The following is a 23703-nucleotide window of genomic DNA, read 5'->3' as shown; positions in this document are numbered from 1 at the left end:
TTTTGCCTGTTTTGTTTACGGATGTACTCCTCGTGCTTAAAAAGTGCATGGTCCATAGAAAATGCTCAGTACGTGTCTGCTCAATGAACAAAGCCTTTCTTTCTGTCATTTCATGGAGATAGTAGATTTTTCTTTAATTCTGCATTTGCTGAGGTTTAATTGGAATATAAGACTTCCCTGCACCCTCCTTTCTTTCCAGATCCCGAACAATTCTACAGCAAATCTATCACTGTTACCTGTTCCTGTGTTCTCAATGCAGCCATATTTGGGCAGAGCACTTAGTTTAATGATGGCATCTTCCTGGAGGTTGTCATGATCATCAGTGGCAAAGAAATGGTGAAATGAAAGTGGCGCTCTCCCTCCCTCATCAACCTAAGAAGAAGAGAAAGTATAGTCCTTGGACAGTTGCACATAACTGCAGTAAAAAAGGACTGAATTGTGTAGCACTGCCTGGGGTGACCTTCCAGCACCAGTCCCATGTCTGGCAGGAGACAGGTGCTCTGCAGACGAGATGAAGGCTGTACGTGCTGCTCACACCACGCAGTCTTGCAGTCTTCCAGCACCTCTCAGAGACACTCATATGTGATGATTCCCAACACCTCTGTGTCATTCCATGGTGGATCTGGTTATAAAGCAGCTATGGCCCATTCCAATCACCCACCTGGGTGCAGCTGCATGACAGAATGCTGCCTTCCTGCAGCAGCCACATTCAGAAGTCCACTGCTAGAAAATGATGGGCCCAGTCCTCCCTCAGACCCAGTGAAGGTGACTCTTACACATATTCACATTCAGCGTAAAAGTCCCACTTAACTCCCTTATACTGTATATTTATGTGTCTGTAGGAGGAAAGGGCTCACCAGATCTGAAAGTGAATGCTTATCTTAATGTCAAGGAAGAAAATAAATCAGTAAAAGTAAAAGCAGTTACTCAAACTAACTTTTTCCTTTAGGCACTGTTTTATATGCTAACTCTGCAACCTGCGCCTGGAGTTTTTTGCTGACCTGTTGGAAATGGTCAAGCCATTTCACTCTGAACAACTCTTGGCTAACCATGGGAGGACATATAAATTACAAAGCCGGACTCGGGGAGTGGGGATGGTCTGAGTGATTTCTCCAAAGTGTGACAATGGAAACATAGGAGGGCATTAGAACCTTTTAACAACAATTCAGTTTTGTGAATTTTCAGTTGCTTGATCAAATCAGAAAACCTCTTGAGGTGCGCTAGCATTAAGATACATATATAAAGTAGGAAGAAGAAAATGAACTAAGGTTTACAGAATCCCTACCATGCATCAAATACTGTGAAAGGGTGCATCAGAGAAATCCTTATTGGTAATCAGAGAAATCACTTATGTAGCAGGAACAGAAATATTTGAAAGATGAGGAAACTGAGGCTAAGACTAAATTCTTGGTCCAAGGTCACTCAGTCAGTAACAGATCTAGTGCTTAAACACATTTGGGAAATTTTAGTGACACATTATACTGACCACCTCTCCTAGGGATCTATTAGTATTGTTTACAGTGATAAATATCAGGTTGATTTAAGGAATGGTTTGGCTGTTGTCAGCATTAGATTGTGAATCCTCAAAGACATATTCTACTTCTAATTTACTCCCACTGCTAACAATATCCAGCATAGTATCTACTACATAAATGTTTGTAGACTAACTAATGTGGATATCATGATATGATCTTTGGGCTAAAACTATTTTCATCTTTTTGGAAACCTTATAGTTAAAAAACATTCATAGCTTGATATCATCACCTAGATATTTTGAGGGGAAGAATTTGGTTGTCAATTTAGGCAATAATTGACTTATTTATATCACTAGAGACTCTGGCTCTCTCTAGCACTGTTTATTGATCTGAGAGCTGTTTACCGTGATAAGGTCAGCAAAACCGATGACTGGAGGTGGATTCTCAACCGGAGTGATTGTGATGGTAAATATCTGATTGTCCAGATGGTTGTGGTCCGTGTCAGAGACAGAGAAGTGGAAGCTGTCAGTAACCAGATGACCGACCACCTCAAACCCAGCTGAGTATCTACAAAGACCAAAAGAAAAACCAAATGAATAAGCCACACAGGCAAGCCAGGTCAGACGATTTTTATATAAAAATGGAGCTGTGAGCAATATATTCTTTGAAGGAGTTACAATGAGTTGCTTAAATATCAATATAGTTTTGAAAATTCTGGCAAGTAATACAAAGTGGTTATGTACCTAATGTTCTTGTTGTTGATGTCCTCCATTGTGAAATTGGCAACCTCAGAGAGCTCCTCCACCTCAGATCCTGATGCTCTTAAGAGAGCACCGTACACAGGCAGAGAACTTAACTGAATCCAGATCTCTGGGTCGGGGGAAGAATCATCCTAATCAGGGAAATATGAGTCAAGACATGAATGCACATTTGCAGGGGTAAACACTTTCAGTAGTTAAAGATTTATAGGCATCTCCTTTTCTGCTAATGGCAGAAACCTCTTTCCCCTTATCATAAAGCAATAGCACTTCCAAGTCCAGGAAGACCCCAAAATGTATTCCTCCTAAAGTGCCTGTTTGATAATGTCTTGTTCCAAGAGTAGCTCAAAGTAACAGTGGAGAAACGTATGTTAGGTATGGGGCATAAAACAAAGAAAGGCCTTATGGATACCACACGAGCCATACCAAATTTTGTTTTAATTGCAGTATCTAATGGAGAACAAAACGCAGTACCCTAAAATTATCTATCCATAAACACAGATATATGCTTCCTTTGGAGTTTTTGATGATGAGTGTACGTTTTAGAAACACGTAAAATTCCTATAACATACAATGCATTGTACAAAGATAAAATTCTGTGATACAGAAAGAAATAGAAATTCTTTAGCTTATCTCATGACTTACTTTAAGTAATATTCAACATGATAAAATTTTGGATTAACAAAGGAGGATGTCCTATAGATTTCATTTTTTCAGGATTGGATCTATGAATGCTTACTTGCCAAGACCCATAATCTTAACCAAGGCCATTTTCCTTTCTGTCTGCATTGCTCATTGAGAAATAAAATTGACTTTCTGTACTTCTACATGGAAAATAACTGAATATCTTAATGGACAACTTCCTCTTTCTTCAAGGATATTTTTGGAAATATCTAGGAGGCAGGCAACATCTTGGAAAGTTTCCCTGGGTCATTCATCTTTTATTTTATTTTTTTTATTTTTTATTTTTTTCATTCATCTTTTAGTATAGTTAAGTGAGAAAAGGGGGCAACTCTATATTTTATCACACCAACAAAAAAATAAATGTAGTACAGTCAGTTTTACTTTCAAATGCAAATGTTCATATGTATGCTGTACTTTTAGGTGAGGGATGGGATCACAGGGATGTGAGCACAGACCACTGGCAGCCAGGGACAGCAGGTTTCGGCCCATCATCATTTCTATACCCGGGGGAGTTTTCAAGTTAGCTGTTCAGAGTTTCCATGCAAGAGCGTAACATTTTCTCACGTCCCTTGACACTAGCAGGAAAGGAAACTAAAATTTATAGAAGATGCAAAACTTCAAAATATTTTTTCCTAAATTTATCCTCCTTTAAAGTTTCTTTATTTCTCTACATAGGTTATCAAATACAATATGTAGGCTTTGAAAAGATGACTTCCTAATATTACTGTGAGTTCCCTCTGATCGAGAACTTTTAAAATCCAGCTGAGGGCTTTAGGGTATTGACTTCTGAGATGATGATAAACTACTAGGACAGCTCCTGGCTTTTGATTAGAATGAATAGCTTCTAAATTTGACACTGGCAAATTTGGCAAAGAAATGTTTATTTCATGTCAGGCACATCTTATTATATTTCAATTCTCAAGTGACTGCTGGATTCAAAAAAATGGGAGATCAGCTAGATTTCTCCCCCTGAAAATTCTGCTATAAATTAAAGAAAACTGCTATTTTAGGATATCCAAGATATTGCAGTTACACCAAAATGAATAAGAATACAGACCTTGTTCTTAGTAACTTCCCTGATTAAAGACCTTTGAATCCCTTTTTGGATTAATTCTAGTTTTCATTTTCTTTTTACTATTTGCATATCCATGAAACATCATTCAACAGGAGGACCAAAACTCAGTAACAACTCTCATTTACCTATGTGGTCCTCCTTCATCTTGTCCTTGGGCCTTTCATCACCCTGAAACTTGTTTCACATTTCCTTGAACCTCTTCCTATCATTTGATACATTACTGCAAAGTGTACTTTTAGAGTCAGACTCAACTCTTGTGAGATTTTTCTTTTTACTCGGTGCTACACTGCTAAGATCCACTCATGCTGCTGTGTGTAACAGATAATCCATCTGCTGTGAGGCTAATACTCTATCAAGTAAGTGCACCATGTCTTCTGTCATCCTGCTGATGGCCATTTGGCTTGTGTCAATATTTTTGCTACTGCAAATGGTGAAAATTCTTGCACATGTCCATTGGTGTCTATGTGAACATTATTCCTGGATAGGAATTTAGGACTAGGAGGGAGGGTAAATGACTACTCATCCTCACAAGGCAATGCTAGATTCTTTCATATAGTGGCTGTTCCAATTTACACTCCAACTAACAAGGAACTTCTTGTAGATCCATTTCCTTCCTAATACTTGGTATAAAATGGGTTATTGTCTTTGCTTTTTCTGACCATTGATGAAGGTGAATATCCTTAATATGTTTATTGATGACATAGGTTCCTTGTCTGTGAAATTCCTATTCACATCTCTTGCTCATGTTTCTACTGGATGATCTGTTCCTTCTTGATTTACAGAAGTTCTTTACATTTTCTTTGTTATTTTTGATCAAATGTGTTACAGATATCTTATCCCAAGTTTTAAATTGCTCATTTCTGCTTTTATGGTATGCTTTGATGAATATAAATTTAATTTGAATAAGGTCAAAATTTTCAAAAAGATTTTTGCCATATAAATCATTTTATGCAGCTCCATGACCGAAGTAAGTTTTATGTCCACTGATCTGGCTCATTTCTGTTTTGTGTTAGGAATCCATGCGCCATCTGTTTCTAGACTTTCTAATATATTTCTGTGCTACACTATTTTAATAAACAAATATAACAAATCTTGACATATGATAGGGCAAGTCTCCTGGTCCCCCTAACATTCTTGTCAGAATTTTGGCCCTTTGTTCTTCTTTTTATGTTCCAGAACCAGTTTATCCATAGGGCTTTTGACTGCAGTTGAATTGAATTAAAAGATTACTTTGTGGGAAATTGGTAGTTTTTGATATTTAATGTTCTACTTCACAAATATGGCATATCTCTTCATTTTATTAAGTGTTTTCTAAATATCTGTCAATTAAGTGCTATACTTTTCTCTGTGGAAGTATTGCCTGGTTTTTTAAAGATTCAACCCAAAGAACATGATGCTATTTTAACATTATTTTAAATGGTTTCATCTTTTCAGTTACATTTTATTGGCAATTTTTTTGCTTAGGTATAGCAATGCTATTGCTGTTTGTTGACCTTAAATCTGGTCTCCCTCTAAATTCTCCTTTTATTTCTAATGCTCTGTCAAGAGATTTTTTTATATGTATTCAGTCATAGTATCAATCTTCTCTAGAAGTTACAATCTTTTGTTAATATTTATCCCTAAATATGTGATATCTAAATTTTATAAATGTCATAATATTTTGAATTATTTTCTTTTTGGGAGGAGCACAGAAATGTTACTAGCTTTTTGAGATTAATCTTATACTCCTCATATTATAGATGAGAAAACCGAGGTCTAGCATATTTAAACAACTTGCCAAGGGTCATTATGCTAGTAAGGGATCAGCATGAATTAATATCTGTCAGCTCAAACCCCAGACCCATGCTATCCTTCCCCTACTTGTTTATTTGCTGGATGTAGCAAAGTGCATCTATTAAGCACTTGCTAAAAGGTGAATCACCCAAAGTCCCATTTCGGCTTTTTGTCCTTTCCAACACCATAGCATTTTCTTTTGGTTATCAATACTCTAAGAAAAGACTCACCTAGTTCTAGCATCTCAGATGACTTTCCCAAGCACTTCAGTTTTCACTGAAAACATACCAAGATTTTGGGGAAAAAAATTTATGGTAGACATTTAAGTATAAAATTCTTCTGCAACCCTCAGAGAAAGTTCATATATAAATTAGGTAAGTTTTTAAAGAAATGTATGCCAGGCTTTTGGCAGTCTAGAATTGGTTTGTTGGAGCCTTTCTGCTCAGGTGGATAAATTCACATTCAATCAATTTTTGGAAAATACACTTTCAGTTGCCAGTGGGCTTGCATTGTGATGTGCACTTTATAATATACAGTTAATGGACAGGAACCATTCCTGGAGTGATATTTTGGTCTGTCAAATACTTTTCAAGCCTTGGTGATCTATTGATCAAATCTGAATTCATACATTTTTATGAATTCATGGGTTTCATAGGATTCAAAAGGCCATAACTTATGGTATAAAAATTACCTGTCAATTAAAACAAAAATAAAGCTATACTGAAACTATAGTAAGCCCACAAGAAGAATGAAGCTTGAATGTGACTTCCTATCACCTAAGACAATTTAAAGGGAAAAATCTGTGGAAATGCAATGTTTTGTCATGCTACTATTCAGGACTAGATTTTAGAGCAAGATTTCTCAGCCCCGAAATGGGTTACTTAAAACCATAGGATGTTAAGACAGACAGACAGACAGATAGATCATTCATTGAAAATTTAAGATTAGTAAAGAAAAAGTTCAATACTAAGAATGCTTACCATCCAGGTAATTAGTCTTCCTTTCATGGCATTATAAAAACTCTTCATTATTATGTTTACATAGAGAATACATATCTATTTATAATATACATAAATTCAATATAAAATTATCCTCATTATCCTTAGAGCCAGAGGCAGAATCAAAGAAAAAAGGTAAGTTTAATTATCAGGATCACTTATCAAGCTAGGACCAGATTGGGGGAAAACCCCCAGGGTCCTTGATTTACCCCTTGCTCCCCTAACTATGCTGCTTCTCTTGGGACAGGAGACGGAGCCTGAGGCAGTGATTTTAGAAATCTGCAAAGAGGCACTGCCAAAGAGATGCCTTTATTCTCTCTACAGTGGACTTTGGTGAAAAACAGGCTTCCCCTTCAGGGAGCCAGGAAATTTTACTTATTAGTCATGGGTCACATAAATTCTTCTGAAATGTTCTTTTCCTAGAATCCCCATTGTAAGTATTATGAGTGGCATTTAGAGTATGGATCTTGGACTTTTCTAACATCGGCACTGTTTCCTGTTGCCAATCACCCATTCTATACATATATATTGTGCTTTCATCAAAGTTTTACACATTTACTCATCTGCTCCTGCAACAGTGTAGAAACCAGGACCCATGGTATAGACCCCTCTGAACACTAGGGAAGTTGAGAAATGCTTCCTTATATGGTCCATCTACCTGTTGACTGAAATAATCCATCCTAGTGTGGCTTTCTAGTCAGCTGGATCAGAAGCTACAGTGTGGGACATGAAGAGCAAATACAATACTTACCACATAAGCAAGGTGTGACCTGGTGATTGTGGCTGTGCTGTGACTTGAAACAGTCATGCTCAGAGAGGAACCAGCAGCCAGCCGAGGCCTTGGGTCCTCTGACAGGGATACCTCCACTCTTACTTGGGACCTTGTCACCCACAGGCCATCAGTGACTAAGATCTCCAGGCTATCTTCCTGGGCAGAGGAACCATCATGTACATACTGCAGAGCATTTTTCTCAACATCATCATATGTGAAAGTGTCACCTTCCAAGAATAAAATAAATCATAAAATCAATGACTTCTAGGAATAATGGCTTTCATTTACATAGCACCTTTGTTCTCAGAATTTCCAAGTACATATGAAATCAAAAACATTGGGTATCGTAAGTTAGTACAATCACAACCCACTGTAGGATTCCTTTCACACTCCTTGATAAAAGGTGGGCTACTCTGCCCTTTAGCACTTCCCAAGATGAGAGGTTCTTTAACAAAGTAGTTAGTTCCTCTGCAAACAGCTCTAATGTGTTTGTTTTTTAAAGGCTCTTAATCATATAGAGGTAAAAATCTGTTCTATTAGATCCACTCATCAGTCTTACTTCCAGAAAAACAAAGAACAAACCTCTGTAGAATCTAATCTTGGTACTGAAAAACTTTTGAAAAACCTAAGAAAATAGATTATGCTTGACAAGACTATAAGCATCTTTATTTTAATTGGAAGTATAAAGGTTTTGTAATTAAAAATTGAAAAATATACTTAAAGTTAGAAACTCAAATTATATAGTCTAGAGTCCTAATTCATAATAGATTAGAGAGATCTTATATGAAAAAAAGTTTCAAGTTCACATTAAGTTTTGGGGGAATGGGATTAAGTATAACTTTAAAAATACATGTTTTAAACTGCAGGATTTATTAGAATTATAGAATCCTTTTTTTTTTTTTTTTTTTTTTTTTTTTTTAGTGCAGAGATTGAACACAGGGCCTCCTACATGCTAGGCAAGTGCCCTACCACTGAGCTACATCCCCAACCCTGAGGATCTTTAATATACAGATTGTAAAGCTTCTCAACTTGTTTGGTCAAAGGAGCCCTTTTTTACGAGAAGCACCTCTAAATACCATGGGCCCTAATGATTCCATAGACTATAGTTAAAGAATTCATCTTCTTAGATATTATTTTTTAACTGTTTTCTGTTGTATTATTGATGCTAACAATTAGCGTTATGTATTGAAGAATCTATTCATTCAAATAATTTATTGTCTATTAAAGAATTTATTCATTCTCCATATTAATAAATCTAAACCACCTCTCTCAACAGTTACTGTTTTACTAGTGCTAGTATCATTATGCCTAAAAAGGTAATGTAACTTTTTATACACGTCTTTAGAGTATATATATTTATCACATAAATATAGGTTAAATGTAGTGTTAAAGACATAGGGCAATGGCCACATGTCCCTAAAATGGTTCCTCTAGGCTTATGCAAAGGTATTCTAATGACATTTCTTCTCTTCAGTAAAATTTTAAAAGCCTACCTTTATGACTCCCAAATACCAACACTGGTGGTTCTTAAAAATTCAATCTGCCTTCAAGGACAAAGATTTGTCTCACCAGAGATATTTAGAAGAATGCATTACTGTATCTCTAAAAGGAACCACATCAAGGTTTTTAGAACGTAACAGTCTTTGGAATAAGATATGGCATTTTGAGATGACTACTTCTGATGAGGCAATATTCACTTTGATATATGAAGCCTCACTTCTAAAAATTTAGACTTCATTGTGTTTTGGGGGATTTTCTGTTCTTCTTAAATAATCAATATGCATTGTCTTAGAAAAAACACAGTAAGCATTAATTTAAAAGGGTGGTCATATTATCACACGGTTACACAGTTTGGATAAATTTCAAAACTATGTTCCCTTTTATGGATGAAGATACATGTAACTAATATATCAGAGTTATAATGGAAAAAATATTGAAAAGATTCACACACTAAATTAAGACAGGTAAATTGACCTCCACAAAAAAATTACAGGAAAGTGGCAGCTGCCACTTTGTGTTGCAATGTGTTAAATGCATTTACTCAACTCTGAGTAATCAAGCAATCTCACCTACAATTGGAGGAAGTAGTTTCACAATTTTCAGGGTGAGGCTGGGGGCCTGGGTCCGGGGGTATAGGAGTAGGCAGAGGGAAGTGTCTCTAATGTCTAGGCCAATGAGACCAAATCAAAAGGAGGTCTCTCCTCATAGCACATTCCATAAAGACAGACACTCCGTGCCTTTTCTGAGACACATAAAACTGTAGAACAAGAAATCTTCAAGCCGGTCTAGGATGGAATGTGCAGCTACCTGCAACCAGGGGTCCCCGGAAGTCAGCTGTGTCCTTAAGGAGCACGCCATGCTGCGGAGGTTTCTGAAGCTTGAAGAAGAGTTCTTCGGGGACTGACTGAGTGTCCCTTACTATCACCTGAAGGCCTGTGGCGAGAGAATGAAGCATGGGGAAAGGATGGGCATAGTAACAACTGTATTCTCTGCACATATTAAAGCTAAGGCCAGGCTGGAAGCCAGGGTGTGAGTACTTTGTAATCAAGGTCAGCACAAGAGTGAAAGTTGATCATATAGTTGACTCAAAAATGGTAAGTAGGTTCTTCCAAAAATTCACTTATAATTAGGCAGTTCTGAATTCAGAAATCTGGAATACTTCTTTTCTCAAACACAAATGATGACATATACACAGAAAGGCCAGATGTAGAGCAGTCCTGACCAGCTGACCTGGTGTTTCTTCAGAAAATACTCCCAGAAACTGTTTTCTGCTTTTCATTTTTTCTTTTATTTTTTTTCCTGAATATTCCAGGAAAAACAAATTTCATGATAGCTGTTATGGTCATCATGAAAGTGAGGGAGAAAGTAAAAATGATCTTTGTTATTGTAAATGTGGCCTGCTTATAAGTTTGATGACAATTAATTTTTGGCCAAAATCCACATGGAGAAATTGGATGATTAATTTTAGGACAAAAACCCACATACAGATCCTGTATAGGCACCTAGAGAGTACACTTAATAAAAATGACAGTGCCCACTATTTATTAGTAAAATGTCCTTGTATAAGAACAATGTAAAGAATATGCATACTGAGAAGGAAATACAATCATGTGCAAAATAACAGGGCCAACTCTGACTCTTCATACTTTTGAAGGTTATTATAATCCACCATTTTTCCTATTCTTCTTCACTTTCTAAACAGAAAACAAGAGCAGTCACTGAAACTCAGTCCCTGTATTCTTCTCTCTACTCTGTTATTTTAAATGTTAGTGAAGACAGCAAATCAAACTCTGGGAGGCCAGGAAATAAATTCTGTGCTGCATTCCATCACAAGCATTGGCCTCGGAAGAGTTTATTTCCTTTTCTCTGTACTGCCTCTGTTTGCATAAGAATGGGCAGGAGGAAGGATGGAGGTGAGAATAATCACAATTTCTGAGAGAGAGGTCACTGTGCTTGATAACCAACAAGAAGCTTGAAGAGAGACAGCTGCTGAAATATGGTCCTGTTTGCAGAGCTGTGTTTCCTTCTGGCTCCCAGTTCTTACCGAGAGAAGCACGGCCTCCTGGGCTGACCTCAAGCAGGGGAATTGTGACCTGGGGTGCTGGTGGTTGCCGGACAATGGGAAGTAAGTGAATGGTGAGGGCCATCTCTGGACTTGTGTGTATTCCATCAGAAACTAGAGAGAACATACACACACACACACACACACAGAAACAAATGCATAAATCAACTTATAGTCTAATTGTCTTTAGGCTATTTCTAAAAATACACTGTATTTTTGGATTCCCAACCATAAAATTAGAAATGCAAAATATCCCCTTAAAGCCTCATTGTGTGCAAGGCTTGGTTGCCATCTGATGGGATTTGAGCAACTGAATGGATCAGGAGTTATCCAACTTCATTAAGTAGATTAATCTATCAATGAGTTCACAGCTCAGTGGATATACTTGGAAGGGGAGCCCAACTGCATCCAGCAGGTCAGTAGATGGAGGCCTTTAGAAGGATGCCTTTGTTGTTGACGTCTTCCTTTCTGGCTCTTTCACTCTTTCCATCTCTCCCTGTTTCCTGGCTGCTATGCAATGAGCAGCTGACTTCCATCACACATTCTTGCCATGATGTTTCCACCTTACCACAGGCCTAAAGCAATAGGACCAGCTGAACATGGACTAAAACCTGTGAAACCACAAGCCAAAATAAATCCTCCTTCCTTTAAGCTGTGGTTGTCAGGTATTTTGTTCCAGCAACAGAAGAATGACTAGCTAGAAGCTTTTTTTAAGATTAACTTGACACTTTGAAAAGATGCTTACAGATGGGAAAAGTAAGCAAGCAATGAAGATACTCTGAGCTTTTTCTATGGATTAAAAAAAAGGTAACAAATCAAAAGAAAAGAAGTCATTTTCAGAGAGTACTTTCAAAGCAAGGTAATTCTGATAAATGTTTCTGGAAAGTAGTACAAAATATGCACTTTTAAAAGATACTGGTAAAGGCTTTCATTTATGCAAAATTTTTCATTTAGTTCATTTCTCCAATATTCCAGAAAAATGTTTTCTCTCAAGAATTCTCTTCTATAAATGAGGTATCTTTGTTTCATTGGAAAGAATTTTTAAAAGCACAGAAAATACAGGTACAAATTCCAGGGTATTTGTTTGGAAGTAAGCAGATCCATTTTTACCTGGTCATTATGCACAACGCCATAAATAGAAGACACCTTTGTGAGCAAAACAGTGACCTTTTGTTTTACTTCCTTGTATCACTTTTTTCAACTGAGCATTGATTTCCTAAGGGAAATGAAGGCAGAAGTGTCTGGCCCTTGACTTTTCTTTCTGCTTTCTCATGCCTCAATTCACTCTCCCTTCTCCAAAAGCCTAACTTGGAGGGACCATCAGATCATCAAGCTGTTTTTCTATAGTGGCTTTGAGAAAACTGTACTGTCATTGATATGCTCACATGTGGGGCTGGGTATGAGAAAAGGCTTTCTGTTCTCACTTTCTTCAGCCTTTAGTAGCCAGTGACTAGGACTCTGATTTCACACAAAGCAAAGCATTGCTCGGTGACTCCCAGTCATGATTCCATTTATATTTTCTGGGTTAAACATATGTTTTAGGTTTAACTTATCCTTGAGACAGATTTGAAAATGTAGCAGATGTCTAAGGTATCCTCCATGTCCTAGAGAAATCCAGAAGACAGCTCTGTGGAAGGAGCAGGGATAGTATGTGCATAAGCATAGTTTTATGGCCTGGGTCATTCAGTCAAGTGTCAAAATTATTGCTGCTGTTTCTTCCTTTATGTTCAATCTCCCCTCCAGATGATCAAAAAGAAGGAGAAGATTCATAACTTTTGAAGCTTTGAGAACATTCTAACTTTTCCATAAATTTCAGTGGATTTAGGACTCTCTGAGTTCCTGGAATATACAGTTGAAAAAACTCTATGTTAAATAAAACTAAATAATTGCAAAATATGATTTTACCTTTTTGCTATAACTTAAATGGGAGGAAGCTCAGAGACTTCAATGTATTATTTTATAGAAGAGGAAAGAAAAGGCTTTAAACTTAAAGAGCTCTGGTCCTCCTACACAGCTCTCCAATGTGACCAAGGCAAATTCTTGCCTCTGTAAGTTGAAGAAAGCTATTTTGGGCATGTTCTGCATCTCTAGAAAATATATCATGTGGGTGCCGTGTTTTGTAAGTGAATATGTCTTGGTTACTTTTCTCTCATTGCTGAGACAAAATACCTGACACCCAAAATTAAAGAAGGAAGGGTTTATTTAACTCACAGTTTGTGGAGGTTTCAGTCCATACTCGACTGGCTCCAAGGCAGAGTGGCACATGGCAGAGGGCAACAGTTCATGACAGTGGTGGAAAACAGCAAAAGTAAAAAGGGAGGAGCAGCAGCAGAGAGCAAGTCTCTTTTTCTCCCTCATATTGTATGCAGGTTACCACCCCAGGGCAGGTGTAGCACGCACACCCTTAAATTCCAGCATTGGACCATGAATCAATCCAAAACTCTATAAGCCCACCTCATGACTGCATGAGGCTTTTGGGGGGGACATCTAGACACAAACCATAACAAAATATAAGAATTTAGTAGTCAAAATCTCAGCAGCTATGTGTCTGCCCCATTCCTTAAGCAAAAGTTCCTGAGTTTTCTGAGGAACGTCTCACTGCCTTTCTGGGTTAAACCCATCCTGTGGGCACCATGTCCCTTGTGTACTCCTTGGTCAGAACTGCTCTGAGGGCAACTGCACATGTCAGGAAGCCAGGCAGGTCAGGAATGTGGCTTGCTTCCTCCTCTTAGCTGATTACCCAGAATGAGCTATTCTCTCTCATTCTATGGGTGAATGTCCCAGTGGAGGTTTGTTACAAATTTACAATTCTCTCTCACAAACCTCTCCTAAAGGACATGACTTCCTTCCTATTGGATTCTAAAGTTTTTCACAAATAAAACAAAAGAATCTTGGAAAGAAACAAAGATAATTTAAGGTCTATCCCTTTACTCTGTATAGTAAGTTCAGGATCATTTAATTTAAGGTCCTAGAGAAGTCAATTGCTAAACCTTCACCTACTCAAGCTTTTGGGTGAAAGTTGAGGCACACTAGTATGACACCTGCTTTCCATGTCAAACACACACCTCAGAATAAGCTGACCAGCCCATGCTCTGAGCCAGAAACTTGTACTGAAGTCCTAGTTCTCCTCTTTCCCAGCAGTGGGAATCTGGGTAGATTATTTACTCTTTCTTTAGAAATTTGAGACTCTTTCTTTAGAAAGTTGAGACTTTCTGTAGCCTCAACTTTAAAAGACTGAAAAATAATTTATCCTTACAATGTTGTTATAAAGATGAAATAAGACAACGTTTCATGTAAGTTCCTCTGAAAAAGGTAAAAAAAAGCCCTGTTACATATTATTGACTGTATGAGTTAGCGAAAGACATGTTACTAGAAATGAGCTGATTGGGGTTTTAATCAATAGTCACACAGCCCTGAAACCTACTGTCGATTCAAGTGTGATTTTTTTTACCCTCAAAGAGGAAAGGAAGTTTGGGAGCATGAGGGAAGCGATTTTCTGTCCCAGCGAGGTTTCTCTCTGCATGAAATGTAACAGCACACATGCACAGTCGATTCTAATAGGTTCACCAATTCCATCTGAGCAGCTATATTAAAAACACTATTTATGGTCAAGCATCCTCACTCTCACCTAAACAAGAAGCTCAGCTTTATGTTGCTCCAGCATAGACAGCAGGTCTGACCCTGCTTTTGCTGATTAGTACTCAGCTTCTATTGTGTGCAAACTACTACTAGGATGTTAAGGTTTTCCACACTCAAATTTCTCAACTCATGGTCTGGGTCATAAGACTTTTCCTTGCAAAGCATTCAATGAGTGGCTCTACCCATGATGACATACAACCACTATTCTTTAGCTGAATGTAACCCAGGGATAACTATGTGCCAATCGTTGTTCTGAGAGTTGTACATCTATGATAATGATGGTGATTATGATGGTGATGATGAAGATGATGATGATGACGACCTCCATTTATGGGGTTGGAATTCAGGCAAAGAGAGGCTGAACTTTAGGTTCTCTGGATCCAGACTTTAAGATCTCAACTACAATTACCTCTTTTTTAACAAATATCAGGACAAACTGAATTAGGGCTTAAGTAACACCAATCTTTAGCATCTTTGGTAGATTATTTTTTTATGACTACAAAACTAACCAACTATGATTTAATTAACCATGTGGTTATTTTAGAAGAAAGTTGTTTAGAGGAAAAGTCATAAACTTTAATTAGCTCTTAGAAAACAGCTAAAAGTAATGATGAAGGGAGCAGAAAAAAAAATAATAAGTGAAGGAGCAATTTCATTTTATAACAAAATTGAGACTAAAGTCTTTACCTGTGAAGTGGAATTTCACAGATTCTGGGAGACCTGAAAGAGCAAGAGAGAAAATCAGTACCCTAAACATTCTGGGATCAGATTGAGATGGAGAAGGTACAAACTATGGAACAGAAGGTAGGAAAGCAAAAGATGTTTTGTTTCAATTATTCTGATTTAAAAAAACAGCAGGTCATTTGCTAATGTTATGCTGAATTTAATAATGCCAGCAATAAATTTAAATAGCAAAAGGAACCACATAGTGGAATAATTTTATATCACAGCAGTTAAGAGTGATTTATAATACAGTCATTCAGCTTCTATTTTATCAGTAAATAGACTCCTACAAATTGGTGAATGTGGGTGATGTTGTATATCACTGACAGTGCTCTTGGGTGAGTCAATGTCACTGTAGCAGTGAGTGATGCCCAGGACATTGATTTATACCCTGTAAGCATGCAAGGGATTTATCTTGCAGCACTTATCCCATAGGTTATACAGGACAGGGCTCTACTCTCTCAAAAGAGACTCTAAAAACCAAGATGAGTGCAATAGATCTAGAAATTGCTTCAACCATGGCTGACATGTTTTCTTTACCTCTAATCCCAGGATATCCTTGGGATTTCTTGTAAAGTAGGTCTGGTAAAGTAGGAGATAGAGCACCATGAACATTTTCATGGGCTATTAGTTACCCAGTTACTAAACACTAGGGACATTCCTCAGAGAAGGGGCCTTTTCCTGCCCTTGGAGACTTTCAATCTAATTGAGGAGTTAATTAGTTTCTGGGCCAATGAACTTATATTAAATAATGGTAACTATCATGTTATATGTTTACCATAATAAGAAATTCTAAAATTATTTAATCCATTATCATAATAAGAATTTCTAAAATGATTTAACCCATAAGAAGCTCTCAGCTCTTCCATATGAATAAGTCTACTCTAAAAAATACCCTACAGTCATTGTATTACATGGTGCACACGTCCTAAAAGTCATATAGAAAGAGGTTTCAGGATTATCAGGATCAATCAAAGGCACAGACATTTAAGGGTAAAGACTCACCATAGTGAGCTTTGCTAACTGGATTAAGGGAAGCAACAAGGAGGGGAGGTTTAAGGCTATCACGGTTTTGCAGAAGGACATTCACTGGCTTCAGTGAAAAACTATTTTTCTCAGTCTTTCCTGTCAAATCTCAGTGCCAGTCCCAACAGGTCACTCTCATTCTGTATCTTCCAGGACACCTTCCTTGAAGTCCTGCAGGGCCCTGTTTGTTGGCTTTCCATGCACCCATGTTAGTCAAAGAGTTCCTTCGGGAAGCCAGCGCCTGAGTCTTAACACTTCCGCTGGCCTCTCTTGTGCTATAGACACCCAAATCCTGAGAGGCCCAGGGGCCTCAGCGGTCTGGCCAGTCTCCCACAAGGCTCTTCATCCCTGCCCTGCTTGACCCTCCACATCACAGACATGCTGCCTCCAGCAAGCTTTGGACATCTCTTTCCTCAAAGCTTCTGCACAGAGGGTGCAGACCCTTCCTTCAGGAATGCATTTCCCACTGTCCCTGCATGCACACATAGCCTAGTAGCTTCCATCTACCACCACTGTGATGCTCTTGAGCACCCCCTTTCCCCTCAGTCTAAGTCAGCCTTGCTATGTGTCCTTTTGCCATGGAGAGGTCTACTGCTTTCTCAGAGCTCCTGGGCCAGTGTTCAACTAAAACATTCACAACTGGAGCTACTTACCCACTTATCCCCACCTTTGCTCACCAGTATACAAGATGTGATCAAAATATATAGTAAATGTTAAATTTTTAAACATTATTACAGTTAAAGATATATTGCCATTCATTAGCCTCAAAATACTTCACCCTTGTTTTAAACACACTTATCCCATAATCTTTGCCACTTTCTGAAGTAGTTCTGCAAGTTTTCTTTCTTGAGTGGCTTTTACAAGTCATGATAAAAAATACAGCAAATGCTACTGCTGCGTGCCATCCAATGGAAGGGCAGATTCAAACATTATTGGGTGTTTTCATCTACCTTAATCATGGGACCTGGCACTGTGCAACTTTTGGCTCTTCCCACAAATCAAAATGACCATAAAAGGTAAATGTTATAGAACTGACTCAGGACATCAAGTCAGTCATGACACCACAACTAAAGACACAGAAGAGGACTACCAGAGCTGCTCCAGAAAGTGACAAGAATGACAGGAAAAGTGTGTTCAACGAGAGGGGAGTACTTTGAGTGAAACTAATGGCAATATGTCTTTTACTGTGGTAAACATTTACCATATCTTTCTAGCACATGTCATATCTCCAAGGCTTCACTCAGTTGCTGGCACACAGGAACCACAAAATAAGTTCATTGCAAGTATGCCTATGTGCGTGAATTAATGGGAAAAAGGAACTGAGCCCACACCATGTACTGACTAATAGAGCACAAGCTCTTTTGAGTAGGTTTTTGAAGCAGTGTCACCAGACTGTCCAGAGGACCTGTGGGATGAGTCAGGGTGGGCCATGAAGGTACAGAACACAATGTGGGTGCCCGAGGCAGACACAGTACCAGTGAATGGGAAGGCTGTGAGCTCTTGGAGGTGGGGTGCTGCTGAGGGAGGCCGGTATACAATTCTGCCCTGGTTAAGGTCCTCCTGTGTGAAGTACCGGATGGGAGAGAGAGGCTGGTCCCTGTGCTCGATAACACCTGAGGAAAGGAAGAGAGGGGCAAGAGTGTTAGCAGTGACTCTCAAGGCCTGCTGGCTCCCCGTGGGAGTCTGCTACTCTTCTGCTGAGAGTCTGTCACTCTCAGTCTGTCTTTAGTGAGCTGCTCTCCAAACTGGAGACCCAGAGAGTCTTGACTTGGGATCATGGCACCTCAGTCATGTAAGATGAAAATGATCCCCACAATGTAGCTTAGACCATGCAGTTTTCACCATAACTGCGAGACCCTTCCAAACAAGTCTCAATCTATAGGTCAAGGTCCCCGAGAGACTAGTACTGACTGCCTTCAGTTGCTGCTGTCAAGAGATTTCTCTCAATTTTCCTTCTTTTCTTCAGAATCTCTGTAATGATCTGTCAACAGTAACATAGATTGAATACTCTAAGTACTGGATTTGTGGTTATCACTTGGCTTGTGATCAATGCTTTGGGAATTGTGAATTTGCCTGTCATTCCTAAATTTTGCAATACAGAACTGATACTGCATCACCCTGCATGGCCCTTTTGTTTTTTTCTTCTCCTTTTTTTCAATACTAGGGATTGAATCCAGGGCCTTCATACTGAACTACATCTGCAGCCCTCTTCTTTTTATTTTGAGACAGGGTCTCACTAAGTTACAAAGTCTCCCAGACTGGATTTAAACTTGTGATTTTCCTGTCTCAGCCTCCTAGAGTACTAGGATTATAAGCATGTGTCACCTCACCCATCTCTACTCACTCTTTAAGGAGGGCACACATGAGGCTTGGTGTTGAATTAGTTCACCTTTGGACAGGCTGAGAGACCAACAGCCATTCTCCACAAAATAGCCTGGGCTGCTATTCTGAAAGAACTCACAATGAAGGGAGAGCCTCCAGCTACAAGTCAGCAAATTCAAAAAGGAAAGACACCTTTTAGCTTTATATTTCTTTGGTTTTTATTAAGGGGCAGTGCTGGTCTCTTAGAGACTGGTCTCAGGACCGGAGCAAAATAGTATCCACAGACGCTGATCTACTTCCTGGAACTGACATCATCCTCTTAATTAAGATTATTGTTAGAGACCTAATGGCTGGGAACTCTGGGCAGGGGCCCACCTCTCCACTTCTTCATTCCCCGTGGGAGGAGGACTAACTTATCCCCTGCAGAAGGAATGCATGTGTGGTTCAGCCCTTTAGGCTTTCACAGACTTCCTTGTCACCACCTGCTTATTTTGGTCACAAACTTATGGGGCAGGCTTTGTCCCTGTAGGCAATGCCTGTGTATATTTGGTTTTTCCAGTGGTATTAGAGGGTGCTCACACCAGCTGTGTTCTCCAGTACAGCTCTACTGGAGCCAAAGCCAACATGTTCTCTGGCCGTTCATCACTGTTTGTTCTAAACTAGAGGACAAGAGTATGGGGCAGGAATCACTGTTATTCCGTAAAACCTCAACATGTATCTCTATGTATACAAGCACCCAAATCTCCTGTTTTAAAGACTAGTCCAACTAAAAAAAATAAAATCACTGGAAAGATCACTTCCCACCCATCTTACCTTGATTTGGGTGCAGAGGTAGAGTGATATTATATACAGTCTTCCCACTGGGCCTCTTAGAGTTCACAAAGGACAAGGAATGAGGTTGAATGACTGTCAGGCCATCTTTCCGAGCCTAAGTTTAGAAAGGAAGAAGAGAAAATGGTGTGGTGAAAACCAAATCCAGGGCAAAAGCAAATCTTATTAAGAAAACCAAAACACATTTACTCTGGGATTTTAAATCGGTCAGTTAACAAAATTTTCTCCAAGAGTTCAAAAGAAGGATTGGGTCTCTTGCAAGCAGATTTGTCCCAGTCTCTGGAACCTCTCAGATCGCAGGGGCCCTTTCAAGGTTTCTGAGCATGCTGCCCCCTGGTCTACATCTCTGCTCATGGTGGGAGTCCCAGTATGATTGCTTTTTCCCTAGCTAGAGCTTGCAGTGGAACACCAGAAATGAAGCACCACAGCTGGCTATTCTACTATTCACAGTTGGCTCACCACATCTTTGTTCCTTTAACTTATGGGCTAAGAAGGTTGAATCTGATAAAAAGATCTGAAGACCCAGCCAAGAAATTTAAGTCTTGGTCCCCAAGGTTCTTCAGACCATTGCTGCCAGCCTCCAGCTTTGCTAATGGGGACTGTGATGCTTTCTGGTTTCTAAGGGCTAAAAATGAACCTGCCTTAAATCCGAAGAGAGGTTTGCCTTTTGTGTTGAGAGGTTTAAGAGCTATTTGCTGATTAAGGTGCTTGGAAATAGACAAGATGTCTCTTTGCCTTCATTCTACTATTCATCAAAACTAGACAATGCTTTTCTCTTCTAGTTTCCAGGACCTAATAAATGAGTTCAGCAACGTGACCCAGAGGATGGATGTGTTCACTGCTTTCACTATCCATTCACCTGTGCACACCCACTGCTCACCATCAGAGCCACACTCAAAAACCACAAAGGAAAGAACCAGACTCTTGTGATTACCATGCCAGAGGGTTGGGGACAGCAGGAGCAAAAGCACGTGTGGAGGGAAGAAAAAGAAAAACTAGTCTGAGCATGGGCCTTTGCTTGGATCATGTGTGCTGTTTTAAAACAGAAGACATTCCCCCTGTTTGAGGCCCTTCCTAACTGACCCTTGAAGGTAGGTTTGAGTTTGATATGTTCTCCTGCTCTTTTGAGGCTCTGCCTCTTTTCAGAAAGAATTTCCCCATTTAGACAGGGATTAAGTGGGGCTCACTAATGCTCCCAGAGGAGGGTGTGGTGTTCTTCACTTTAACCATAAAAAGATTGAAGGTTGTAGTTGCTCTGTAATTGTCCCTAAGGCACACTTGTCCTGGGGAGAGGCAGCATCTGCAGGTTAGGACAATCCCCCTCTAGGAAAGAGTCATATTTCAGGCCCTCACTCATGTCTGGAATGTAATGAGTAAGGAAAATTAGAACTGTGGATGGCAGCTGGTCTCTCACCCTAAAATAAAACAAGTAAGGACAACCAGTTAAAAATGTGCACCCTATATAAGGTGTTTACAGCTGACCTGTGTGTAGGCACACGTGGGCACAGATACAGGGACACGGCAGCACAGACTCAGTACAGTTTGGCACCATTCATCACCTTCTAATCTCAAAACCCCCACAATAACTGAAAAGTCTCAGTGTCGTGGAATGTTTTTGAAAATTTAGATGTTCCTAAAACAACAACGTGATAAGAAGAGCACGATCATGGACAGAGGACTATGGAATGGGAAATATGTTCCAGCCAAGACAACAGACATTCTATTTTGGAATTCATGGATACTATTTCCATATTAATGTAAATAGACTGTAGACAAAAAAAAAGAGGATGTGACTCTCTGAGGAAAGCAGTACTGAGATTGAGCTATATCAAAGTACAATCAATTTTCATATTGGTGCCTTGAAATGTTCAATATTTATCAATTAGACATAGTACAAAAGGAGAGATTAAACTTCATGGAAATCATTACAGAAGACATTTTTATCACATATTTGTTAACAAAAGAAAATTACAGAATAATGACTTTCATAATACCTGATTTACTTCTGAGTATACCCCAAATCCATACTATCCTCCCTACCTGTTCACTGTCACCCTGCTGGGAGCCAGTCTCTCACCCGAGTCCCCACAATGGCCTCTACACACTCTCTCATCTCCCCTGAATCATGTAGACACAGATGTTGGGCCTCACACTAGGCCTCTGTTCAGCACCCTGTGATGGCTTTCCGCCTCACACAGAACACAAGGCAATTGCGTATCATGGCCTCAGTGGCCCTCACATACTGCTCTGGGAGGGCACATCGATTACCCCCTTTTTCCCTCCCTGTGGTCCCAGTACACTGTCTACGAGGTGATCTCAAATTGAGATTGTCATGCCGCACCCTCACATTCCTGACTCAGTGAGTGGCACCTCTACATTTTCAGTCTTTCTCTCTCCTCCCCCATACTGACCATTTTTAAATACAGTACAGTAGTGCTCACTATCTGCACATTGCTGAACCACAGATCTATAGAACTTTTCTTGCAAAACTGAAACTCTATCTAATGAACAACCATACGATATTTGTCTTTTTTGTGACTGGCTTATTTTACTTAGCATAACATCCTCAAGGATCACCTATGTTGTAGCATGTAGACAGGATTTCCTCCTTTTTTAGGCCAAATAATATGCCACTGTGTAACTATGTATGTACACATGTATGCACATATCTATCTCTTTCTTTACATATATTTCATTTTCTTTGTCTATTTAACCACTGAGGAACATTTAAATTGCTTCAGCCTTTTGGTTATTGAACATGGATGTGCAAGTATCTCCTCAAGAGCTGCCTTAACCCTTGAGCTTAACCCTTATTGCTGCTGCCTGGGCTTTATGCCACCAAAATTCCTTGTTCTAGGTGACAGCAACAGTCTATTTGCTTCCAGTGTAGCCCCACCCAGGATTTTCTCTACCATCAGCCAAAATGACTTTCCTAATCTGATCACTAAAAATCTGTTCATGGGATTTTTGTTCTTTAAATCCTTCAACACTCTACTTGCCCCAATTTTATTTTGGAACAAAATGGGAATTCCATCCATCGTTAAGGTCCTCCATGACCTAACTGTCATTTCTTGCTGCCTTTATATGCAGGGACTTACAATCCAGCCAACTGAGTGACTTGAGTGTCTCCATGCTTTTCCAATGGCTGCTCCAGTTTCTGGGATGAATTTCCCCAGTTTAAGTCTAAATCAGCACTCCTCTGAGGGTGGCAATCTCAGCCGCTGTCAGTACCACTTGAGAACGTATTAGGAATGCACATTCTTGGCTCCACGTCACACCCACTAAACTAGAAAACCAAGAGGTGGTTTCCAATAACCTATAGCTTAACAAACTCTACAGGTGATTCTAATATAGGATTAAGTTTAAGATCCTGAGAACCCTGATCTGTTTTTACATACATACATGAATATATCATATTGGTATTGACTACATCTAGTCATAATGGAGTTACCAAATATATGCAAAATTTGTGTGCTTAGATGAGTCCAAATCCCCTAATTGAGAATGTGTTTTTGTTTGGAGTAATGGACCTTGTTAATATCAGAAGAAATATAAACTATGTACAGTGTAAGGTCTACAAGGGGAAGTTTAACACAATGATAGTAAACAAACTGTTTAGGTAGCCTAAATTTCAACAGGACAGACCTATTTTGCAAACATACAACTTCAGACCCTAAAGGTTGAACAACTCAAAGTTCCTTAAGAGGTCCACAGCAATGGGACACAAAGGCACCACCTTCCTGGCTCCTGGCCCCTTTTTGTTCCCTCCAAACTCAAAACAACACTGATTAGCATTTGGCAAGAAATGTGTGTGCATAGTTTTATTTACAGTTTAGAGAAAATTCTGATCCAAGTTCCTCCAGTCAGAATGATGAATTATAGACTTTATAGTGCTGCTGAATTATGATTTCTTTAAATTACAGTTTATGGTGGAAATGCCGATACCAGCTCTTCATTAAAAACTTTCTATTTTCCCCTTTATGTCTCTGTCATGCCCCAGACCCATAATTTCTGAAATCATCGTTGCTCTTTGTTGTGGCTCAAGGCTGAGACTCTGCTCTGGAG

At 39.1% G+C, this 23703-nt stretch overlaps 1 protein-coding gene across 3 annotated transcripts in view; it reads right to left on the bottom strand.

Moving 5' to 3' along the window:
• The window catches only part of Fras1 (Fraser extracellular matrix complex subunit 1), a 410067-nt gene that overhangs the window by 89099 nt on the left and 297265 nt on the right, over positions 1-23703 (bottom strand). For all 3 annotated transcript variants that reach the window (XM_013516132.1, XM_005388203.2, XM_005388207.2), the window contains 9 exons: positions 19621-19735; positions 17961-18098; positions 15424-15456; positions 11080-11211; positions 9843-9968; positions 7515-7762; positions 2219-2367; positions 1880-2042; positions 237-372 (listed from right to left, as the gene is read on the bottom strand). In XM_013516132.1, coding sequence (XP_013371586.1) covers positions 237-372; positions 1880-2042; positions 2219-2367; positions 7515-7762; positions 9843-9968; positions 11080-11211; positions 15424-15456; positions 17961-18098; positions 19621-19735 — 1240 coding nt within the window. The remainder of the gene's footprint in view (positions 1-236; positions 373-1879; positions 2043-2218; positions 2368-7514; positions 7763-9842; positions 9969-11079; positions 11212-15423; positions 15457-17960; positions 18099-19620; positions 19736-23703) is intronic.

The sequence above is a fragment of the Chinchilla lanigera genome, unplaced genomic scaffold, assembly GCF_000276665.1.
Source record: "Chinchilla lanigera isolate Chin_1 unplaced genomic scaffold, ChiLan1.0 scaffold00032, whole genome shotgun sequence".
Taxonomy (NCBI): Eukaryota; Metazoa; Chordata; class Mammalia; order Rodentia; family Chinchillidae; genus Chinchilla; species Chinchilla lanigera.
Note: the sequence above shows the minus strand (reverse complement) of the source record. Positions and strands in the feature narration are given on the sequence as shown.